This window comes from Homarus americanus, unplaced genomic scaffold (assembly GCF_018991925.1).
Source record: "Homarus americanus isolate GMGI-L3 unplaced genomic scaffold, GMGI_Hamer_2.0 scaffold11302, whole genome shotgun sequence".
NCBI classification, from domain to species: Eukaryota; Metazoa; Arthropoda; class Malacostraca; order Decapoda; family Nephropidae; genus Homarus; species Homarus americanus.
This window is the reverse complement of record NW_024736744.1, coordinates 2,428,106-2,451,412: the sequence shown is the minus strand read 5'-3', so window position 1 is coordinate 2,451,412 and position 23,307 is coordinate 2,428,106. Positions and strand designations below refer to the sequence as shown.

At 42.2% G+C, this 23,307-nt stretch overlaps 1 protein-coding gene across 1 annotated transcript in view; it reads right to left on the bottom strand.

Annotated features, from left to right (window-relative positions):
* Positions 1–15,747: 15,747 nt before the first annotated feature.
* The window catches only part of LOC121872460 (mucin-17-like), a 92,689-nt gene continuing 85,129 nt past the window's right edge, over positions 15,748–23,307 (bottom strand). The window contains exon 2 of the mRNA XM_042375238.1: positions 15,748–22,416. Coding sequence (XP_042231172.1) covers positions 17,170–22,416 — 5,247 coding nt within the window. The 3' untranslated portion in view covers positions 15,748–17,169. The remainder of the gene's footprint in view (positions 22,417–23,307) is intronic.

The window sequence follows — 23,307 nt, the reverse complement described above, 5'->3', positions numbered from 1 at the left end:
ACTTCTTGATATTTACTAAAATAGTAAGGAATTTAAGCCCTAGAACCGATTAATGTATTGGCGGACTGATACTAAAGCTGGTGTTCGGTGCAAGCGAAAACATGTTGAAGTGGAATTAAGAACTCCGTTTTTTTTCGTTAACGAATTGAAGATCATATGGAAGGCAGTTCGTTAATCGAAATTCGTTAACCGAGGTGTTAACGAGGGTCACTGTATTATTATTATTATTATTATCATCATTATTATTATTTCAATACTTATATTTTTTATACATTTTATTTATTATGAATTTCTGTATTATTGTTATTATTATTATTATTATTATTATTATTAAATTTTTGCTCCCCAGACCCCGATGTGGGTCATTGACCTGTGCCCGGGTGTGCTAATCTCAGTAAAAAAAAAAATATATATATAATAATAAAGTACTGTACTGCAGTAATTTTCTCCAATTCAAACTCCACAGAAGGATGTATCTTTCTTTATTGTCAGAGTATAGAGCTGCAGTGCTGGGTGATTACAGGAAAAAAGAAAGTTAAGAGTAACAAAAATTTATTCTGAACTGTGACAGAAAGTGGTGCTCACAAAGTTGTTTTGGTCACTCAGAATGAGTATCCACTGAGCTGGCTTATGCAGTAAACACTGGCAACATCACTTTACTACCTATAAGCTGTGGGAAGAAATAATCCAAGAAAGTTGGGGTTTTGTGAATTAATAAAGGTAATACTGTAATTTATAAGAATCATTGTACAGTACCAAGGAATAATCATACTTTGGGTAAGTTTGGGATGGTTGATGATGCAGCTAAGGCAAGAAGTTCTTCAGTGAGTCAGTCTGTTTGTCAAGGTTGGCATTCACAGAGCTGGCTGATGTAGCGTAAGGTGCCAGAGGTTGTAGTACTGTACTGTATTAAAACAAAATTAAGCGAGACTCCTGTGGATAAGAATGGAGTTGGTCCCAGAAATGTCTGCCTGTTTACATTGTGTTTGAAAATAAATATGAGTGATATTATGCCCAGTTCCTGTCTAAAACTATTCATTCTTCACAAATTACAACCTTGTTTCAACAACAGGAAATTAAACCTCATCGTCCTGGAGAAACATTATTGACCTAGAGAGCAAAGGTTGAACTACAAACTTACAGGTTTTGATTCTTCTTTTTTATCTTTGTTTCATTTTTAAAGACATTAAACATTAACGAAGCAGAACTTGATTAAACAAACATGCTGTACAGGTGCTCCTCTACTTACGAATGTTTTACGTTCCTGAGGCTTGTCTGTAAGTCCAACTTTACTCTTGTAGATACCAAACATATTGAAAAAAATTAAAAGATTATGGATATTTAGTACAGCTATACCCTTTAATACAGCCTTAAAACCTGGCTCACTCTTCTTCTCTTAGGTAATGTTTGTTCTATCTGGAATTTTCTTCAAAATAATCCAGTCTCATCCACATTAAACAACTGTTCTGGCAGGTAACCCCCCTCAGTGATGATGTTTGTATCTCTGAAAGTTTGTAAGTTGAATGTTCTTAAGTAGAGGAGCACCTGTATAAGATAAGAGCAAATTACAGAATAGTGATATATCATATTAATGTCCCCTTTCCAAGTGCTACATCACAGAGGGAATATTGTTTCCTTTTGTAGGTCCTTTGTGTATCCTCTAGTAAGAGAAGGAAGAACAATGGCAACTCTAAAATTCATTAAGTAAAGGAAATGAAGACTAATTTTCTTTGTATGTACAGTATTATATTGGGAGTTGAAGAATACAGTTATTTATATGGAGAGTATTTATACTATATACAGTACCTTGAAATATGAAATAAATTTGAGATACCTGAGGTTATGTGTCAAGATTTTCTTGTATCTGATGACAATCTTAATTCAGCTTGGCAAATAAGGTGGTTTTTGTAATTTTCCTTTATTCTCCATTTATTTTCAGAGCCGCTTTATAAATATCAAAATGCAAATTTAGTTAAATAGGATTTGCAGGGAAAGGGGAGTGGGGGAATGTGATTGATACTATTGCAGTTGAACTTCTAATGTTTTGGAAGGTCCATGGAGCAGAGTTACGACTTACTGTACCTATGTTCCAAACTGTTGCACAAGTCAGATGAAAGTAAATGTTAATAGTGTGAGGCAAACTTCTTACTACTGCTGTCCAGTTAGAGTACTGTAGTATGTAGGTGATTTTAACACAAAGATTCTTCACTGTTAAAAGGTACTATGTTAAACATAGTAGAGTTCATGAAGAACACTCACTTACAAAATGTCAAAATCTCACGACTTCTTGGTCTTGCTGCTACTAGAACTTGAACCATCAGTTACATGTACACTCTCTGCATGGTCTATGATAGTCAGTGTGAACCTTTTTGTATTATTTATTAAAAATTACATTGTTTAACTGTTATACAATGTGTGAGAGTTAATGATAAATAAAGGAACACATGTGCAAAGGAGTGATTCAGGAATTAATAATAAGAAACAAGAACACAAAATCTAAGATTATAGATATGTAGTCAGCTCAATATTGTCAGGCAATTACCATACATACTGTAGAACTTTGGAAGTAGTGTTGCAGTTCCGTCAGTGACCCTTCTTAAGTGATGAAGATTATGCATGATGTATATGATGCAAGATTCCTGTGTACCTAAGGTACTACCATTTATATGCTCTTATTAATTTTGTAATTATTCTTTGTATATACAGTAATTATTTCTGTCCATTCCTTGTATGTCAGTATGGCAAGATTTATAATAAAATCATAATTTGTGTTTTCTTTGTATTATTAATACAGTATCATTGTTTTTCATAAACTCTTGTCAACTCAGTTGTTGACCAAGACAGCCTGCCATTCACCCCTTCTAGCTTCTGTACCAGACATGTTCTGCTGAGGTGTTCCCCTTCCAAAAATATCCATCTAGTTTACGTAGCAGTTTACCCATCTCAATAAATCACTCTTAACTGTAATAGGGGTACTTAACCACTTGTGATCTTTAAAGGAGTATTTTTTTTTTTTTGCTATTTAAAATTAATATAATTTTATTTTATTTACAGTATGTCATAGTTTAACTCATGATTTTCATTTTCGTTTTCAAATAGCCACAGGTTGCAATGCCAGATATTTTACTCAATCAATCAATAAACCACTCAACACAAATTTTGGGTTTAAATTTTCTAGCAATGTGTTTGACCGTTGTTTCAGATTACAGTAGGATTGCCACTTTCGTGGTATCTACTGGTTTCATGGCAAGGTGCAAAAATCCCAAATCATTATTTTTCGCAGAATTGCTTACCAATTTCACGTCGGATAAACCCAAATATGGCCGTGCACATCTCAAACCACCGTCTTTCCTCGTCTGAACCACTTAACAGACCACTACAAAGCCATCTACAATGTTTGAGTGAACGGCCTCCATCAATCTCTTACCACAAGGTTTCTCAGGCAAGAACCTGCAGCTGCCATACGAGATATGATTGTGGATGAGGCAGATGACGGGACAGTGGACGAGAATGTGGATGACCTAAACATGAATGAGGTGTTACAGCATGAAGACTTGGACGTTGAAGGCTATGAGGATGGTTTACTAGATATAGCAGCTGGTGGGGATGAAGCAAGGGGCCAGTAAAGACAGCTCCCTGTCTCAGATCACAGAAGACAGTCATATCGAACTGTTCAAAAATTGTGTCAAGGTTGGTACTGTACTATACTATACTATACAATTTTGTATATCACCTGTACTTGTTGTATTAGTATGTCTGAATATGTGGTTGTTTCAGAGGTGGTTACAGAGGGGTTATTGAGGTGATGAAGTGGCAGTAAAGGTACCAATTGACCATTTAACACATACACATTGCACACCACTTTTGCGATTTTCAGCCTCGCGGCATAAGTCGCAGTACGAGTTAAGCACAAAAGTGGCAATCCTACTGTACAATATAGAATTTGGAGAGAAAGTTTGATGGCGTGCTCAAAGGAATGATAGATGAATGCAACTTAAATGGGCCCTCAGTCCTGAAAACCTCACATTTAGAATTGAGGCCCACGAGCTAAAACTTGGTCTGTTAAGATTAGTGTCTTTGTACTGGTGTCCATTATGAATGAATCCCAATTCTACTGACTGGATTAGGTTAAGACACTTATCAAGTCTTTGCTTTGCTTCATTTGTGGGATCTCATGAAGAATAGACAGCCCAGGTATTGTTGGATGTTTAAACTTAAAATGGGTTAAGCTGGGATGCCAAATCAAAAGGTGGGTACTGAGGTCCACCATTCCATGAAAATCTGGCACCCCTTCTTGACTTAGGATGGGGGGGGACATTTACTGTGAATTCTGAGGTTCACTGTGACTTCTACTTGACTTGAAGTTATTTTATATTAAGGAGACATGCTACCATATTATTCAGCCAGATAGCAGTAGACCATGACACATAATACTGACCAGACTGTCATGCTACCTCTACTGTGTAAGGCTTCTTTGGCAGTTACTAATTGGCTTAATCAACTTGGCCTTCAAAAACTTCAATTGTTAAAGTTGCCATAATTTGATGAACTGGATTAAACACTCCTAAAATTAGGGCAGCCTTACATGGAAATGCTAGACCAAAGATACAGAACTAGAGATTCACAGCTTCTGTTTGGTGGGGGGGGGGGTAGTGTGCATGAGGCTTTTCAAACAAATCCTATTTGGTGGTCCTATGATTAATATGGAAATAGATGAATCTTGATTTTCCTCATAAACAAATGCATCATCACCTAAAAATTAGGTACCCTTGATACTGACAGGGTGCTTAAATTTCAGATTAATAAAGCTGGGGTATTGAGCCTTCAGTTAGGCTCTTTGGGTGCCTAACCTTTATGAAGTCCCATTTGTGAAAGAAACAGACAATTTATGTACAGGTATTAATAACCATGTAGAGTACTGTATAAGCAAGATAAAATACTTGTTTCAGTGACAAAATAAGATACTGCATGGGCTTAGAGTGATGAGTGGGGTCAAGGCAAAAGGGACTACTGTATAAGTGCGTTAGGATGATTTACCATGACATTGATAACAGCTTAAAATAACTTGCTAGGCAAATTCTTCTATCTGCACAAACTACTGTAATGTAGTTTCCCTATTATAAGGCAATTTTGCCAGAAAAAACATTTCTTACATGAAATTTGCTGCTGTTTTTTATTGGATATATTTTTTTCTGAGGAAAAAACAAAAAAAATAATGTTTTTTCAATCATGGTCAAACATTAGCCTGACCTAACCCAGAGTGGGGGGGGCTTTGTCCCCCTTCGACCCCCCCCCCCCCGAGTGGTTATATAATGTTGTAAGTATTTAACTTATCCTTATTTAACCTAATGTAATGTATTCCTCCATTGGGGAAATGCAATTTTTCAGAGTTGGGTCATGTATTACATGCATGGTCATGCAATTCAGACGACCTGAACACTAAGCACTCCCGCTCTCATGGCTCGCCGACGACTAAATGCAGTATTATAGTATAGATAAAAAAAAAAACACTTTCCCAAAAGGGAATACTGTCAATAGTAATTAAAAAAGAAATTATGGTGGAAAAGCGGTGTGTTCATGCTAGAATCGTTGGCAGCATTAATCTACATGTTAACTGAGTACTGTATACAGTACAGTATTGTATTCTAAAAAAGTGCAAGAACTCTTATATTAATTGTCCCTGGACTTCAATAGACTTACTTCACTTGTCCTTCAAATTCACTAAGTCACTCTTATAGAAATCTCACAACTGCTCCTCAAACCACACATTAATTGCTTCCACCAGCTCCTCATCCTTTTGAAAATGGCAGCCATTGTAAGAGATGATAGTTGCTTGGGGCCAGATCTAGGCTGTATAGGGGACAGTTGAGTTGCTCAAAACCATAGTCATGAAGCCAGGATTTTATCAGCATAATGACTTGGAGTGATCATGATGAATCTGGACAAGATAGAAGTTGGCTGGATAGCTTTGTGCTATTCAAGGTGCTAGCAACAAGAAGCTGAGGCTTTGCAGAAATCAACTTGGAGAAAACTTGAAAGTGGGTCCTATAGGCATAACTGCACATTAGGAGGCAATATGGCCAGCACTGCAATCAACTGGATTCACTTCCCCAACTTGTAAAGTTAGGTACTGTACATATTTACAGTTGGGAGTGTCCAAGGAGCCCAGTGACCCTTATAACAGGAGATGAGTGTGCTGTATCCATTCAGCCACTGCACCTCTCAGGAGAATCCTTAAACATCCCCCAATGTGTAGTAATACCAACCTCGATGCTTATTTCCCTGACTTTGATACACCGTTCCATCATAATCAGGCTTTTGATTCAAGTTACCATATTATTGCCATGTTTGTGGTAGGTGAAATCTCTCCTGCCTGGGACAGGGGTTATCTTCAAGGTTCATGTTCTCACATTTCTCCTTGGCCATCTTGTTAAGGTCTCAAATGAAAGGGCATCTGACCATCTATGACAAATGAGTGTTGGAAAAAAAGCCAAAGGGAAAATAATAATAATTTTTAAATCCTTATTTTTATTATATATTATTTACAATTTATAGTTTATGAACCAAACCTAACCTAACCTAACCTAGGTAAAATTATTGTTTCAGTCATCCAGTGAATTTTAGGATTTCAAGATTTGGAATCAGTAGTTTAGGCAATTATATGACACTTTCTATATTTTTTGAGTATTTTTATCAATAAAATTACCAATAATATTATTTGTTTAAAGTGGACAGGGCTCTGAAGAAGAGGAAACACACAACAAAATTATCATTTAAACCTGCCTTAACGTTTTCTAATCAGTAAAAACCCTAAAACTATAAACAATTTCCCTAATTCATTTTTTCGGTATCAAGTAAGTAATGATGTTTTTGGATTTGGGTATATTTTGGTGTTAGATTTCGGTGTTCAGATGAGAAGGGCTCCATAAACTCAACAGTGATTCTTAACATTTTTACAAGTTAGGAAACATTAGGTAAGGTTTTCAAAGGTTTGGTTGGTGTTATTTTTAGTATTTTGCCCCACATTTTTTTCTACTTCAAAGCCCTGAACTTGCCTAGCTTATACTACAGACGGGCAAGGGGGACCTAGTTGAGGTTTATAAGCATCTCAGGGGCACTACTCAGTTGAGTGTCCTTACTTGGAGCTGGCGGACGCTCGCCCCACAAGGGGTCACAGCTCAAGATTGAAGAAGCCGCAAGTCCGGAAAACCGTGAGGGCAAACTTTTTCGGAGTGAGGGTTGTAAACTCTTGGAACAATCTACCAGAAAGTGTTGTGACGGCACCGAGTGTGAGCTCTTTCAAGAGAAGACTTGACCAACACTGGAGCGGGTTCAGGTACATTCAGGAGCCGGTGCATGCCCAGTATTTGCCAACAGTGCGTGACAGAGACGTGACCGATCGCCCGGGCGGCTAGCGAGCCGACCTTTTGGTGAAGAATATAAAGGAAAAGAGTCGTGACCGATCGCCCAAGCGGCTAACAAGCCGATCAGCGGCGAAGAGGATAAAAGTAAAAGTAAAAGTACAGTACAAGAAAAGTCTTAGTGTCCAAACGGTGAATGGAAATAAAGTCACAGGAAAAAAGTCACATGACTTGTATACATTTACAACACAATATATATATGATGGCATCATTGCACATAGGTTAGGTTAAGTTATATTAATGTTAGGTTAGGTTTTTTCCCGTGTCTTTTTCCTGGATTCGTTTAAACTACTCATTTCAAAACTTAATATCTAAAATTTACTGGATGAACAAAACGTTAATAATAACCCTAACCTATTATGCAATTCAACTACATGACTAGTACTTGCCAACAGTCCGTGACAGAGACGTGACCAAGAGGTTAACGAGCCGATCAGTGGTGAAGAGGATAAAGTTTTGTCCTACTTTACGCTTTAATAAACTGAGGGAGTTTTGTTCCTGAGGGACCCCGTGCCAAACACTTCCCGCCATACAGTGAATGAATATTCATAATTCATAGTCTTTTCTCGTGGAATCAAGAAATATCATGAGGAACTATTAGTATTATGGGATTAATTCAATCTTGTGGGGGGAGCTGGTGGTAGAGCGGTACCGTTCTTGCCGTTCACCTAGCAGCACAGTAGGTACCTGTGGAAAGTTGCGAATTCATATTCAGGGACAAGTTGTTGGAGCTTCCAATAACTTGCTTAGACATAAACCACTGACTCTTCAGGCTTCTACGCCCTTAACTCATGAGACATAAAGGCAAGCATGAACTTGGCATGCTTCCCTGTTGGGCGCTGTAAACGCTTCTGCGCTTCACCGTAATGGTTGGATGCTTGTCCGAGAGATGGCGGTGGGTCGGTGTGTGTTAGTGTTGGGCTTTAACGGCGGCAGGTATAAACACGACTCCAGACGCTGGCCATCCTTGTGGGGAAACAAAGGAAATAATAGACAGCTAAGGAAAAGGTAAGTTCACAGTTGAGTCATAAGCAGTGAAGGTTACATTGCAGTTTAATTTATCATTTAACAACTTAGCTTACTTGCCATTTGTTTGAGAGGTCTCTTGTTTGCTACTGTGTTGTGAAGTTGATTGTCCAGTAGCACCTATCGAGTAACCCCCTCCTTTTATAGTTGTTTCTAGTGTAATTTTATCTCCTGTTTTTAAATTTTAATTGTAAATGTCGGAAACTAACATAAGAAAATAAGAGCACGGTTTGTTGACAGTTGTAAGTGTGATGGTAGTGGTCCGTGTCACAGACCACCGGTCTATTCGAAATTTCGTGTTGCATATCTGGACAGAGGAGGTAGAACTTTAACTTACTTTTACTTTCATCCTCTGCACCACTGATTGGCTCGTTAGCCGCTTGGACGATGGGTCACTACTCTGTTACGCACTGTTGGCAAGGCATGTAGTGGCTTCTTAATGTATCTAAAACTGCTCCAGTGTTGGTCAAGACTGGTTTTGAAAGATCTCACACTCTATGCCGTCACAACACTCTCTGGCAGATTGTTCCAAGAGTTCACAACTCTCACTCCGAAAAAGTTAGCCCTCACAGTTTTCTGGGCTTGCGCTTTCTTTAACCTTGAGCTGTGACCTCTTGTTGGGCGAGCGTCCGCCAGCTCCAGGTACGGGCACTCGACTGAGTAGTGCCCTTTGAGATGCTTATACACTTAAATTAGATCTCCCCTTGTCCGTCTGTAGTATAAGCTAGGTAATTTCAGGCGCTCTAATCTCTCAGGATAGCTGCACTATTTGAGACTGAATGTGAGAAGGACCTAGGTGTGTATGTTGACAATGAGCTGAAGTTCTCGGGCCATTGCGAGAAGAAGGTAAAACAGGCAAATAAATTATTGGGTCTTATGAGAAGGTCGTTCAGATATTTAGACGGTCCGTCCCTCGTAACGATCTTCAAGAGTGAAGTGCTTCCCCATCTGGAGTACTGTCACCCCATCTGGTCCCCGAGATATGCTAGGGACTGTCAGTTGGATGAAAATGTTCAAAGGAGGGCCACCAGACTGATGCCTGCACTTCGGCACCTCAGCTACCCTGAGAGATTGGAGCGCCTGAACATTGCCTAGCTTATACTACAGACGGGCAAGGGGTGACCTAGTTGAGGTGTATACGCATCTCAAGGGGCACTACTCAGTCGAGTGTCCTTACTTGGGGCTGGCGGACGCTCGCCCCACAAGGGGTCACAGCTCAAGATTGAAGAAACCGCAAGTCCAGAAAACTGTGAGGGCAAACTTTTTCGGAGTGAGAGTTGTGAACTCTTGGAACAATCTACCAGAGAGTGTTGTGACGGCACCGAGTGTGAGCTCTTTCAAGACCAGACTTGACGAACACTGGAGCAGGTTCAGGCACATTCAGGAGCCGGTGCATGCCCAGTACTTGCCAACAGTGTGTAACAGAGACGTGATCGATCGCCCAAGCGGCTAACGAGCTGATCAGTGGCGAAGAGGATAAAAGTAAGTAAGTAAAGTAGTGCAGGCGCCAGTCTGGTGGCCCTCCTTTGGACATTTTCAATCAACTGACAGTCCCTAGCATATCTCGGAGACCAGACGGGGTGACAGTACTTCAGACGGGGAAGCACCTCACTCTTGAAGATCGTTACGAGGGACGAATCGTCTAGTATCTAGACATCTGAACTACCCTCTTCTAAGACCTAATAATTTAGTTGCCTGATTTACCTTCTTCTTGCAATGACCCGAAAACTTCAGCTTATTGTCAACATACACACCTAGGTCCTTCTCACACACAGTCTCAACTAGTGCAGTTTCTTCATCCCGTTGGGACATACGATCCGCCTCCTTACCGTTGGTACGCCCCAGGTGTATCCTCTTACACTTCGTGACATTGAATCTTAGCAGCCATTTTTTGACCATTCTTGAAGTTTACAAAGATCCTTCTGCAGATCTTTGCAGTCTGCTTGGTTCTTAATTTTCCGAAATAACTTGGCATCATCCGCAAACATTTGTGTGGAAGAATGTACAGCGTCAGGCATGTCATTTATGAAGCAAACAACAGCGGGCCGAATACACTGCCCTGTGGTAACCCGCTTGTTACGGGTACACATGATGATTTCGTGCCACTAATCACCACACACTGTTTGCGGTCATGTAAAATGTCTTTGATCCACGCTAGGACATTTCCCGAATCCTGTACCCTTCCAGTTTAATTTTCAGCCTTTCATGGGGTACACTGTCGAAAACCTTGGCAAAATATAGGTATATATTGTCAATATTACCACCCTGTTCAAGAGTTGGGTCCAAATATCCAATACCCTGAATAATTGTGTTAAGCAGGAGCGCCCCGGCATAAAACTGTGTTGGCAATCCTTTACAAGGTTGTTTCGTAGTAAATGTAGATGTTCCATCATGGCATCTTTTATAATGATCTCAAGTACTTTATATACTATGCTGGTCGGGTTCCTTCGGTCTGTAGTTGTTCGTGAAGTGACGATCGCCCTTCTTAAAGATAGGACTCACATAAGCCACTTTCCAATCACTGGGGACCATTTGTTCATCCAGGCATTTACTGAACAGGATTTTCAGGGCTCCGCAAGTTCGTTGCATAACTCGCTTAGCACGATGGGATGCACCATGTCAGGGCCGGGACTCTTATGAACCTTTAGCTTTGACAGTTTATTTCTTATATCGTCTTCTGTGAACACAATGTGGGTCCGTGCTGTGTCGAACTGTCTGTCCTCAAATGCAGGTAGATTAATCGCATCCTCTCTTGTGAACACCGAGGAAAGGAAGTTGTTCTGTTCCTCAGCTTTGTCCTGGTCAGATTCTGGGTAACTACCATCTTCAAGGCTCAGGTCCAATACTCCTACTCGTGTTTTTAATTTCGACTTTGCATAGCGGTAAAACGCCTTTGGGTTTGACTTGACCTCGCTCGCAACCAGCCTCTGGAACTCCTTTTCAGCCCTTTTACACTCTGACTTTGCTTGGTTCCTTTCTCTTTCATACATCTTCTTGTCCTGCTCATCGTTTGACCTAACCCACGCCTTGAATTTCTGAGTTTTCTTCTTAACTTTGTTGACCGCCGCATGGCTCATGTGTAGGGATCCCCTTGTATTCCTAGAGGCACTGAGTTTGGTGTTGGGTATATATTTTCGATCAAATGGGTCACTTTACTAGCTATGATATTTAGCGTAGTGTCTGCTTTCTTGTGCCTTAATGAGTCAGGCCAGTTGGTACCCCTCATCTCTTCCCTCATCCCGTTGTAATTTCCCTTGTAATATTTACACCTTGGCCTGGCCTTATCCCGAACTAGGTAACAGTTAAATCTAAATGACAACACTATATGGTGACTGGTGCCAACTGGGGCAAGGTGTCCCAGTTTGGCCACCATACCCCCCTCATTTATTATGATGAGGTCCAGTGGCTTGGGTGCTTGCTCCCCTCTGTAATGTGTCGGGTCTCTAAACATGTTGGAACAGAAAATTATCTCTCAGGGTTTCTACAGAAAGAGTAGCAGGGTTTGTTTATTTACGGCTGGTTTATTTTTATTTGTTGAAGTCTGATTATATAATTGTAAAGAACTTAAATGTTTTTCGCAATGATCAAACTTTATTCTTACTGATTTTTAGGCTCCTGTTTATTGCACACCCTAAAATTTAGTAATCATTTAGGATTCTCGAATAAAAAAAGTTACCCTGTATATTTTCCTCCCCATTTGACTGCCTATTCGCCTTCAGCTTCCCTGTCAACTGAAAAATACCATATACTGAATTATATCTGATTTTAGTAAGAAGGAACCACGAAGCGTCGCCAGCCGAACCTACAGTATATTAGAATACTGAATTGTTGATTTAAGGCTTGTAGGCAGAGAGAAAAATATATACAGTTTAGTGATGCTTTATTTTCATTATTTAGAACTGATCAATGGTTAAAGACTGGAAGAAAAAAATACCCGCATAGTAATGCCTTAGGAAAACATAACTCATAAATTGCTCGCTTTTTTAGCTCTAATTCATAGGTGACACTTCTTCCTCGATACAACTTATTCGAAAATGCTGTAGTTTAGCCACGTAAGTTAACTTAAAATGTAATGTTTACCATACTGTAAACCTTTTTTTTTTTCAGTCACGTGTCAGCAAGTTTTCATGGACAGTACAATATGACCGTGGAAGTTTCCTTTCTTCTGCGATACAGTATGAAGGTCAACTGTCAGGGGTCGGCTGCTCCCTCAACTAGGTAAGCATTGAAGCGTTGCTGCGTAATCCACAATTTATACTGAGTAGTAGTACATTTTTAGGTGCATTAGGCTGCTCTCTGAATACCAATCCTGATTGACTCGCAGAGAGAACTTTCACCCCGATCTACGACGACTGTCCTTGATTGACCTCTTGCTCAAACTCTGGGAGTATATAGGAGAAGGTCTCAACTGTGTGTGTATTCTTATACTTACTCTATTCCTCACACACTTGTGCTAGTAAACACAATCTCATTTACTGCTAGAAATACTTGTTGAGCGGATGAGAAATACACATAGGTTCAGTACACATTTATTACAGATATTCGGTTTACATTTACTTAATTTTCAAGAGAGCGAGAAGTACTGCTAACAATACACATGTAACAATAACAGAAATGTACAAATGCAAGAAACAAAGTCATATCATTCAGGAATATAATACAGTATATAATTAAAGAAGGAAATATAGAAGTTACAACGTATATTTATAGAGTTAAGCTGTATATACAAATTATATAGAGGTATACAGTACTTGTGGAGAGTCCCGGGGAAGATACCGGACGCAGTCAGAGGCAGACCCTTATAACATGTCTTGACACACTGACTACCTCCGGCGTCTCCTCCCTCAGCCAGGTCTTCGAGACTATATGCAACATGTATACAAGGCTTTCAAACCCCTTTTAATTTCAGGAGGTACCTGTCAGTAACCTAATGAAGATGTACCTAGTATTACTCCACAGGTACTAGTCAGAATATATTGTATAGCTAGGTGGTGTAGGGGACTGAGTTACTATTATATCTGGTACCAGCGACAGTACCAGCCTCGTACGGTACAAGGTTAATCTGAAAGCCCTATATAAATACAGCCTTACTGTCGTTTAACACAGACACGAGCTCCGCTTTACAGGGTGTGATAAAAATTTCAGGGATGATGTGTGAGTGTCACACTTGGCATGGTATATTTACTTTCCCTTAGAAAGTTTTATGGGAAGGATGTGCTATACTGCGCACCGTCAGCCTTGATTACATTGTACAGTGAAAACCCTCAGTAAATGTCATCAGTTTCCCCCCCAACTCCTCCAGTAAGGACGGAACCATGGCGTCATAAACTATGATGCCAAAAGTTATAAAAATATAATAGTTTTCAATATTTTTTAGTATAAAAATGTACATACATTGTATGATGAGTAAATTGTTAATATTATAAAAAATGCATCAAATATCACAAGATAAAAATGCAGTAAAGAGTGAGGGAAAGGAGTGGATGGATGCAGCCTGGGCCCAAATTTTCAGTGATCCGGTAATTTCCGACAAACTGTAGTTGTGTAGAAACATCTGACGGGCACTGTTCAACTAACGGTGCTTAGTTGATGACCAGAAATGTTTTATACAGTACCCTAAGTAGATGTATTCTTCAACCTAACTTAGGGAGAAGGAGAATCACACATGAACCTGAAAATCTGGACCTAATACAGTGTGTTAACTACAATGAGGTCCCTGCTGCACCTTCCCCGCCCTCCGCCTCTGCTGGCAACACATGAATTAAAACGATTACCTTAAACTTGAGGTTGTCATAACAGGAAGAAAATTCTGTGGTTCTGAACATACTTATGAGAACAATTGAGCAAAATACTCGTAATTCTCATAATAAAATTTACCTCAATCGTAATAGGAAAATGGTAATGTGAACTATTATTGAACTTAATTAAATGCAAGGCCAATATCATACTGTTTATTAATATATATATATATATATATATATATATATATATATATATATATATATATATATATATATATATATATATTAGAATTACACTAGATGACACCAAGTATCCAGCAGGCTAGAAGCCTCGGTAATAAGGGACTCATGCTGTACGTATACATGTACAGTACAGTGCAGTGCATCTTGCGTCATAACAATTTGTCATGTGACGTCACAGGTATATTATATTTATACTGGTACAGTACTTGAGTGATGCTAGAAAATGACAACAGTGTAAGTACATTCCAGTGTTCAATTTATGAGGCGTAAATATTTATTGTTAACTTATCGTAGCAACTGACTGAAGAATAAGTTAACTTGGTCACATGAGGGTAATACTGAGGTACTGTTCCTAGGCCACAAGGCAGTGAGTCATACACTGACTTGTGACTACAGGAGGTCTGTGTAGTGTAGTGTATCCTGTCTGATGGTCTTGTTGGCTGTTGGGGGAGGTACTGGTGTGTTACACTTCCAGCAGGTGCCTCTTGTCAGTTACATGTACCTGCTGTCTTATGAATTAGATAACTTAATAGGAGACAAGTATACCCAAAAGGTGTGGATGACGCAGACCTTGTTACGGTATCTACTAGAGGTGATGAGCTGTCCCCTACATCCCCTCATCCCTCTCTCGCCCCACCATGCGCCCTACTCACCCTCACGCGCCCTACCGTTCCTCCCCCAACTTTTACTCCGTATGTTAATCTCATCAAACACTGGCGTGACTTGAACAATTGTGTATGTATGTAATTCACCGCCACTTTCTCTGTATTATACATGTAATTTGTATTAAGTAAAAGGCATATTATGGTATATTTTTATGACGTCAACGAGACTTTCGCGGACTGATATACGCAGTAGTAATGATTCACTGTGTGGGTCGCGGCAGCGGTTGTGACACTGACAGTAATATCCTCCGACAGTTTATCAAATTATTTCCTCTGATATAATATTTTATCTGTGGTGCTGTATTTAGCTGCATCTGATTAGTTATGTATACAGTTCAATATTGTACTAGGCTGCTTCTCGTCCCCAGCACACAACTGTACACAACCATGGGGAAATACTGTATACATAAAATACGCATGAGAAAATAGGAAAATTAGTTTCTTGCACGAAAAGTTGACTGCTTAGTGATAGGTATTATATAATGTATACTTATATAAAATTATATATTAATTTCCTTGTTTGGTTCATAGCTCATAAATAACAACTTTATATTGTGGAAGCAATGAACCAAAGAATTCAATTGACATTCGATATATATATATATATATATATATATATATATATATATATATATATATATATATATATCGTTATACTTTAAGCCTCTTAAAAACGATGTAGCTATTTATATATAGTCATCAATACATAAATGGTAGTCGTCATTAATGTTGTGTGGTTGGCGGTACAGAGCCTCGCTCATACTGATATACAGTATACTCGTCGCCTCGTATGGTTAGGCTCTTCCTTGTAACTGAACACGGGAGAATGTACTACTTAACTGGTCGAGTTGAGTTAAAGCATAAACATAACGTTTTATAATTAACCTCGAGATTACACTGGGACTCTACCTAAACTATAGTCATTTATTAGACATCGGACAAAATTACACTGAGACTCCACCTAAAACTGGGGACATTTAACCCTTTAACCGCGTGTCACGTATTTGCCATTTTATTCTGGCTACCGCCAGACGATATTTATTCAGCTTAGGGTAACCTCCCGCTGTGAAAGGGTTAAAACCTATCTCGATTAATAAGCACCGGACAAAATAAAGATACAGGATTTGTCTAAAGATTTTCTACGTTAGTTTTGTCCTCCAACTGGTGCTAAGAGAACGTATTTATATGAGGCAAACTCGGTGAAATTTTGTTCCAATATATTTGACGTTATTCTTGTACTTTTAACTTAAGATAAATAGTTATGTGCGGTCTAAGGGGTTGAGTTACGGGGGTATATTAAACTCATTACGAACCTTTGAGAATATTGACCTTGTATCGTCCTGGTATAGTGAGTTAGTCGAAATATTCCCCAGATCGGTGCTTGAACTGACTCAGATTTGGTGATTTGTTTGTTGTCATCCCCACCTCCCTGCACCCCCTATCGCCCCCTCCCCTGCGCTACCGGGCCAGTCTTACCGATATCCACACAACATGCAAACTACCGGTAATATCAGAATTTTGACGAACCGGTATGACCAGTTGAGTCTCTCATGTGGTGACGTTATAGTTGTTATCGTGACTTGTACCAGCGTCATGTATATGTGGTGACGTCACGGGTGTTATGGTACTCTCCTGGTTGATGCCATGAAGTGTGCAGAAACTCCTGTGATAGTACAGTAGTGTTGTGGGAGGACGTGAGGGAGAACTATGTGGTGTAGGAGGCGTGTGTACCAGCAGCTCTCCATCTGTCATTGTACAGTAGCTACAGTATATAGTCCAGCTGGTGCCTCTAGCTGCCAGGCCAACAGTTCCACAAGATGAAGTAAAACATAACCTCAACGCTACAGTTTTGGTGGATTTGTTGTGACAGCGTAGACCAACCCTTGTTAATAACGACGTCGTCTGGTTCTTACAGATAGATAGAAAATATTGAAGCAAATATTTAATTTATCTTTGGAAGTTGTATGTGGTTAATACTTAGCATCAGGGGAGATATATAAATAATTATCATGTGTGTGTGTGTGTGTGTCAGTGTTAGTAGTAGTGTGTTAATGATATGACTGGTGATGGCAGTCACGCTCTCGTGAATCTCTTCATCCTGGGCTGCGGGATGGGCTTCTCCACCACCTCCGGGGCGGGTGGTGGCTGTTGTTCGTCTGTCTGCAGTTGGCGCAGCTGTGATAGGTACTCGAAGGGCTGTGAGAGCTGGGCCTCATTCTTTGCTGTGGCGCCCGCTGGTCGTTTGGTGAATAACACGGGCCTCGCAACCGACAGTTTGTCCCGTGTGAGACCAGGAGACAAAGACACGACGGTATCGGCCTCCGGCAGACGGGTCTCCACTTGTGGCAGGCGATCCAGAAAGACGTGTGAGAAAGACGAAGTGCTCGGTAACGAGTCTAGCACCTCCTCATGGTTAGTTGGTGAGGATAGTGAGGAGGGAGCAGACTGAGGAAGAGGTGGACTTGGCAATAGGAGTGAGGGCCTCACCCAGCCCTCTGGTTGGTAGTCGTCGCCGAAGGCCAGGTCGGGGATATAGTACTCCTCATCAGTGTAATAGTACTCATGCTCGTTAGGTGCCGTTGTTTCATTCATGGAGGTAAGATCTGGGTCAGTTACAGGAGGGGTGCTGGGTGCATCGGTTACGGTGTTGGGTGCGTCGGTGGTGGTGGTGGGTGAGTTAGTCATAGTACTGGGTGCGTCGGTATCGGTGTTGGGTGCGTCGGTCGTGGTGCTGGGTGAGTTAGTCATAGTACTGGGTGCGTCGGTAACGGTGCTGGGTGCGTCGGTCGTGGTGTAGTGCTCTACTGGTAAGGGTGATGTGGGCTCAGTGGTTGAAGGACTAGTGGTAATAACTGTTGTGGATGTGCTGGAAGTTGTGGTGGAAAGGGAAATGGTGGAAGGAATCGTGGTAGAGGGAGATACTGTTGTGAGAGGAGTAGCAGTAGTTTCATTGATAGGTTTAGAAATAGGACTACTACTTACAGGCTCAATGGTTGACATTAGAAAAAAGTCTCTGAATTCAGAGTTGCTCAGCCTTTTATCCTCAGCTGAGTTTATCCCAAAGACCTTGACCTTGGAGTGACCTTGATGAATGATGTAGAGTGGCCACGAGGCTTCAGTGGTGCCTTTAGAGGTCGGTTGTGGGTAGATGATCTCCAGACCTTCAAAAGTCTCTGGAGTGATGGAGCTCTCGCGGAGGATGCTGGCGATGTCGCTGGGACGGACGTGGATCATCGGGGTCTCTTTAGCGTCGGCTCCCTTCCCTGTGTCCTCGTCCTTCCCCTCAATGATCACCACGTTTGGGCGGACCTGTGGGTGGGCGTATTCTGGACTGGCCTCGGAGTCTGAGAACAGATATCCGTCTAAGGAATTTGTGTCAGCCACGGCGTCAAAGAACCCACCCTGGGGCTTCTCGGGGTTTCCAGGATTTGTGGGCTTCTCGGGATTCGTGGGCTCCCCCGGATTCGTGGGCTCAGGATTCGTGGACTTCTCGGGATTCGTTGGATCCCCGGGATTTGTTGGATCCCCGGGATTTGTTGGATCCCCGGGATTCGTTGGATCCCCGGGATTCGTGGATTTCTCGGAATTCGTTGGATCCCCGGAATTCGTTGGATCCCCGGGATTCGTTAGATCCCCGGGATTTGTTGGATCCCCGGGATTCGTTGGATCCCCGGGATTCGTTGGACCCCCGGGATTCGTGGGCTTCTCGGGATTCGTTGGATCCCCGGGATTCGTGGGCTCCCCGGGATTCGTGGACTTCTCGGGATTCGTTGGATCCCCGGGATTCGTGGACTTCTCGGGATTCGTGGGCTCCCCGGGATTCGTTGGATCCCCGGGATTCGTGGGCTCCCCGGGATTCGTTGGATCCCCGGGATTCGTTGGACCCCCGGGATTCGTGGGCTTCTCGGGATTCGTGGGCTTCCCAGGATTCGTTGGTTCCCCGGGATTTGCGAGTGTCTCGGAATTCGCAGGATTTTCGACCTTTTCTGTGTTTTCCGTCACTTCTGCTTCTGTCATAAGATCATCGGAGGGTAGTGAGGTATACCTGTAGCTGCTGGGGACGAGGGTCTTGTTAGTTGTGGTGGCTGCAGGCGGGGGGACGGTGGTGGGCGGCTCCTCTGTGGGTCGTGTGTACCGGAACTCTCGAAGGATAGTGACCGGCTCATCCGTGACCTCTTCTCCGTTTGGTCCGTCCGTGACTTGAGTGAAACGGAATATCTGAAGGAGTTCCGAGAGACTGTTAGCGGTGATGGTGGGCTTGTAGGAGTTCATGTGTTCATCGAGGTGTGGGTTGTGGATGTGATCGCTCTCTTGTTCTTTAGATATATATGAGACGGGTCCGAGAGGCTTGTAGCGAATATTTTCTTCATCTGGATGAGCTTCAGGGTGGATGTAAGAAGCAATAGAAGGTTCACGTCTCCTGTCTGATGCGTCTGATCTTGTGTCTATAAGGAACCAGGGACGTGTGAATGGCGGGGCATCAGCCACTCTGTCTGGAGTTTCTCTCGGTCTTGAACGTCCGCTGTTTGACAATGACTGGGTTTGCTTGCCTCGAGAGGAGTAGCGGAAGTTAGGCGGAGGAATTTTGCGAACGAAAGATGCTCCAGCAGAATCTGTGGCTGACCCAAGGTAGGGTGCCTCCTCGACCTGAGACTCCTGGGGGAGGTTGCCGAGCAGCTCATGCAGAGCCGGCCTGATGGACTGAGCCTCTTCGTCTCTTATGTGGTCGCGGCGCCTGTTGGGCAGATCGGGTCTGTGGCGGTGGGTGTGATCACTGTCTTGTGTACTAGACTCAGGAACACGATCCCGGCGACTGAAGGGAAAGACGTAAGTGGGTCGTCTTACAGTGGTTGTATGGATCTCAGAGAAGGCTCCTTCCATATCGTAGTCGTCAGTTGTGTCCAGGTGTGAAGACTCCTCGGGAAAGCGAATGTTCCCGGTGACAGGGCTGCCGTAATCGCGTAAAACGTCCACCTTATCCGCAAACCCTGGCTCCTTAGCGGGAATATTCCCATAAGTGAACTCTCTAGTCAGATAGGCGTTATTTCCTGGTCTTTCGGAGGGATCGTCAGTGGGGTCGGTGTATGGTCTGGAGCTGGAGCTTGACTGAGTGTCTCCGAATTGTGGCGCGGGAACAAAACGGATGGCTCCGACCTTCTGGGAGGGCGCGCGGAAAGCCCTGACTGTGTTGGTCTGTGGATGAATGTGGAAGTACTCAATGTTCTCGGTACCGTAGACGGAGTGATACTCAGTCTGTTGTGGCTCCGCCCTTACTACAAACACAGTCGGATTTTCAGGCCTCACCGGATACATTGGTTTCTTCGTCATGGGTTCACTGCTAAAGTGAACCCTCTCGAGTGGAGGAGGTTGGTAGCCCACCGTAGGATCATCTGCCATGGGATTGCTGACGTCCATTGGAAACCATCCATCAAACTGTAGACTCCTCTTATGTCTTGAGAAGCGCTTGGTGTTGACAGTGGGAACTCCCCCTCGATCGCCTGGAATAGTAATATCAATATAATACACTGGTGTAGCCCCGCTGTTAGGGTGACTACGTTGCTGCTGACTGGCCATCATCGTTGGTCTACTCTGAACTGATGGAAAGGATTTTGGTCGGGGCGAAGCAACATTAACGGGAACAAAATAAATGTTATTTGAGTTTTGTTTCTTGGGATTAAAGTTTGGTGATACTTGTGGCACTGGTCGATTTCTCAAAAATGACTGTGGAAGCTGAACAGGCCTTCGTTCATTGTTCTTAAATCTATTAGCGGTTAGCATACTGGGATTGACATTATTTCTTGCATTCCATTCGACTGGCAAATCATACCCAAATGCTTTGTTAGTATTTCCCATAGACTGCATGCGAAGAATGTCCTGTATTGAGCTGGCGCCGATAGTTCTAGTTGAGAGTGGGTCGTCAAAGGTGAAGCTCATTGGGTTTGTTTGAAAGCCAGAATTCTGTAAGTTAGTTTGCAATTCAGGATCCTGGAAGTTAGTTTGAATGCCAGGTTCCTGGAAGTTAGTTTGAAAGCCATGATTCTGGAAGTTAGTTTGAAAGCCATGATCCTGGAAGTTAGTTTGAAAGCCAGGATCCTGTAAGTTAGTTTGAAAGCCAGGATCCTGGAAGTTAGTTTGAAAGCCAGGATCCTGGAAGTTAGTTTGAAAGCCAGGATCCTGGAAGCTTGTTTGAAAGCCAGGATCCTGGAAGCTAGTTTGAAAGCCAGGATCCTGGAAGTGAGTCTCAGGATTGAAAGAATGTAATCGTTGGTCCTCGGTGAAGATGTCGCCCACACCCAGGGGAAAGGGCGGGTATTCAGGGTAGTAGTCGTTAAGTGAGTCTCCAGTAGAGGAAGAAAAGATGGAAGAAGAGGATTCCTTAGACTCTGGAGGACTCTCTGGGTTTGATCCACCAATGCTAATGTCCCCATTGGCCTTCATGCTAATTTCCAGAATTGTCAAGTTATGCATTTCCTCAGGTACCTGGATGTTGATGATTCGTGTGAATTTTTTTTCGGGTTCTAGTGAGTCGGGATCATCTAGAGAGGAAGAAGATAAGTCCGGGTCTGGCAATGATTTCTCCGGAGGTCCTAAAGAAATAGATTGAGAGTTAGGGAGAAAATGTGGTCTTTCAGTACTGACGATGGAAGTAGACTTAGGTGTACCAAAGTCATGGTTCTGTGAGTTAGTGGAGAGCTGGTCAGGGTGAGGTCTTCTCGTAGACCCAAATACAGTCTTGAAGGAATCAGTAGTAGAGTCATCAGAGGGTAGTGGCTTCTGGGTACCCCCAGGGAGTCTTCCACCACCATTTCCACCTTTAACACCACCACCAGCATGCCTTCCACCACCAACACCTTTTCCACCACTAACACCACCACCAACATGCTTTCCACCACCACCTTTTCCACCACTAACAGCACCACCAGCATGCCTTCCACCACCACCATTGTTGGCAAAGAAAGGATGGCTGCCTCTGTATCTGGGTGGTCTGTTAACATTACCCATGATCATGCCTTGTAAGGGCTGAAGCCTCTGCTGCATAACCTGCCGCACACCGTGTAGTCCCCCCAGTAGGTATGGGACGGGATTTAAAGCATTCAAGGTCATGGAGATCATGTTACCACCACCACCGCCAGACACGCCCTGTCTCCCCGACACCTCCAACTGGCGAGACGTTCTACCATCTGGAGTAGTATTCGCACCTCCTACTGTCTCCTCTTCTTCAAGAGGTGCAGGTTTCTCCATGACGGACTCTGCCGACACTTCCTCCGCCTGCGCCGCCGTCACCAGCATCACCAGCACCAAGACACACGCCGACTGCATCTGTAGGAGAACAGTAACAATTAATAGGCGATGTTGTGCTAACATTTATACTTCAGTAAACAAACAGTGATCGTATGAGACGTAGGTTGTTGCCACTAAATTATCTGCATATTTCAGCCATATTACTTCATACTTGAAATGTAATCTAACTTATGTAAAAAGCGAAGTGTATCAGTATGTAGTGCTAGATGAGCCCTCGAACTAGTCACCAATGTATGGAGGGGCGTTAGTGGTTGTGCGACACAAACACACATACCCATGTGGGTCAGCTGGCCAATCAGGGACGTGATGGTGGCCCCAGGCAGTGACGTCTCCCTCTCTTTCTTTCTCATTATATAGACTTTCCTTTTTGTCTATGTTATTTTAGTGTGTTTACGTGTTTACACACATGATTAAAAAAACAATATATATATATACATATATATATATATATATATATATATATATATATATATATATATATATATATATATATATATATATATATATATATATATATATATATATATATATATATATATATATACACACAGTATAATTTTTGCGAGAAGACTTTACCTGCTGTGACACAGGGTGGTCGGACAGGTGTTGATCTCACTGATTGTTAACATTCAGCAGTTGGTGGGTCACTCTGGACAGGTTGCTAATGCACCTGAGGGTTGTCCCACCGTAGGTGAACGTATCTGAGTGTTCACCACGGGCAAGCCAGGCTTATGAACAATATTAAGTTACGTGTGTATTTGATAGAGGCACTGCGGCCGAGTGGATGAAGTGCTCTCTTCCTGTCCTAAAGGTAACTGGTTCGCATCCAGGGCACCCTAGTTCACCCAGCTGTAAGTGTGTACCTTAATTTACATTTGGGAATGTGAAGGCGGACAAGTGCAGTGCTAG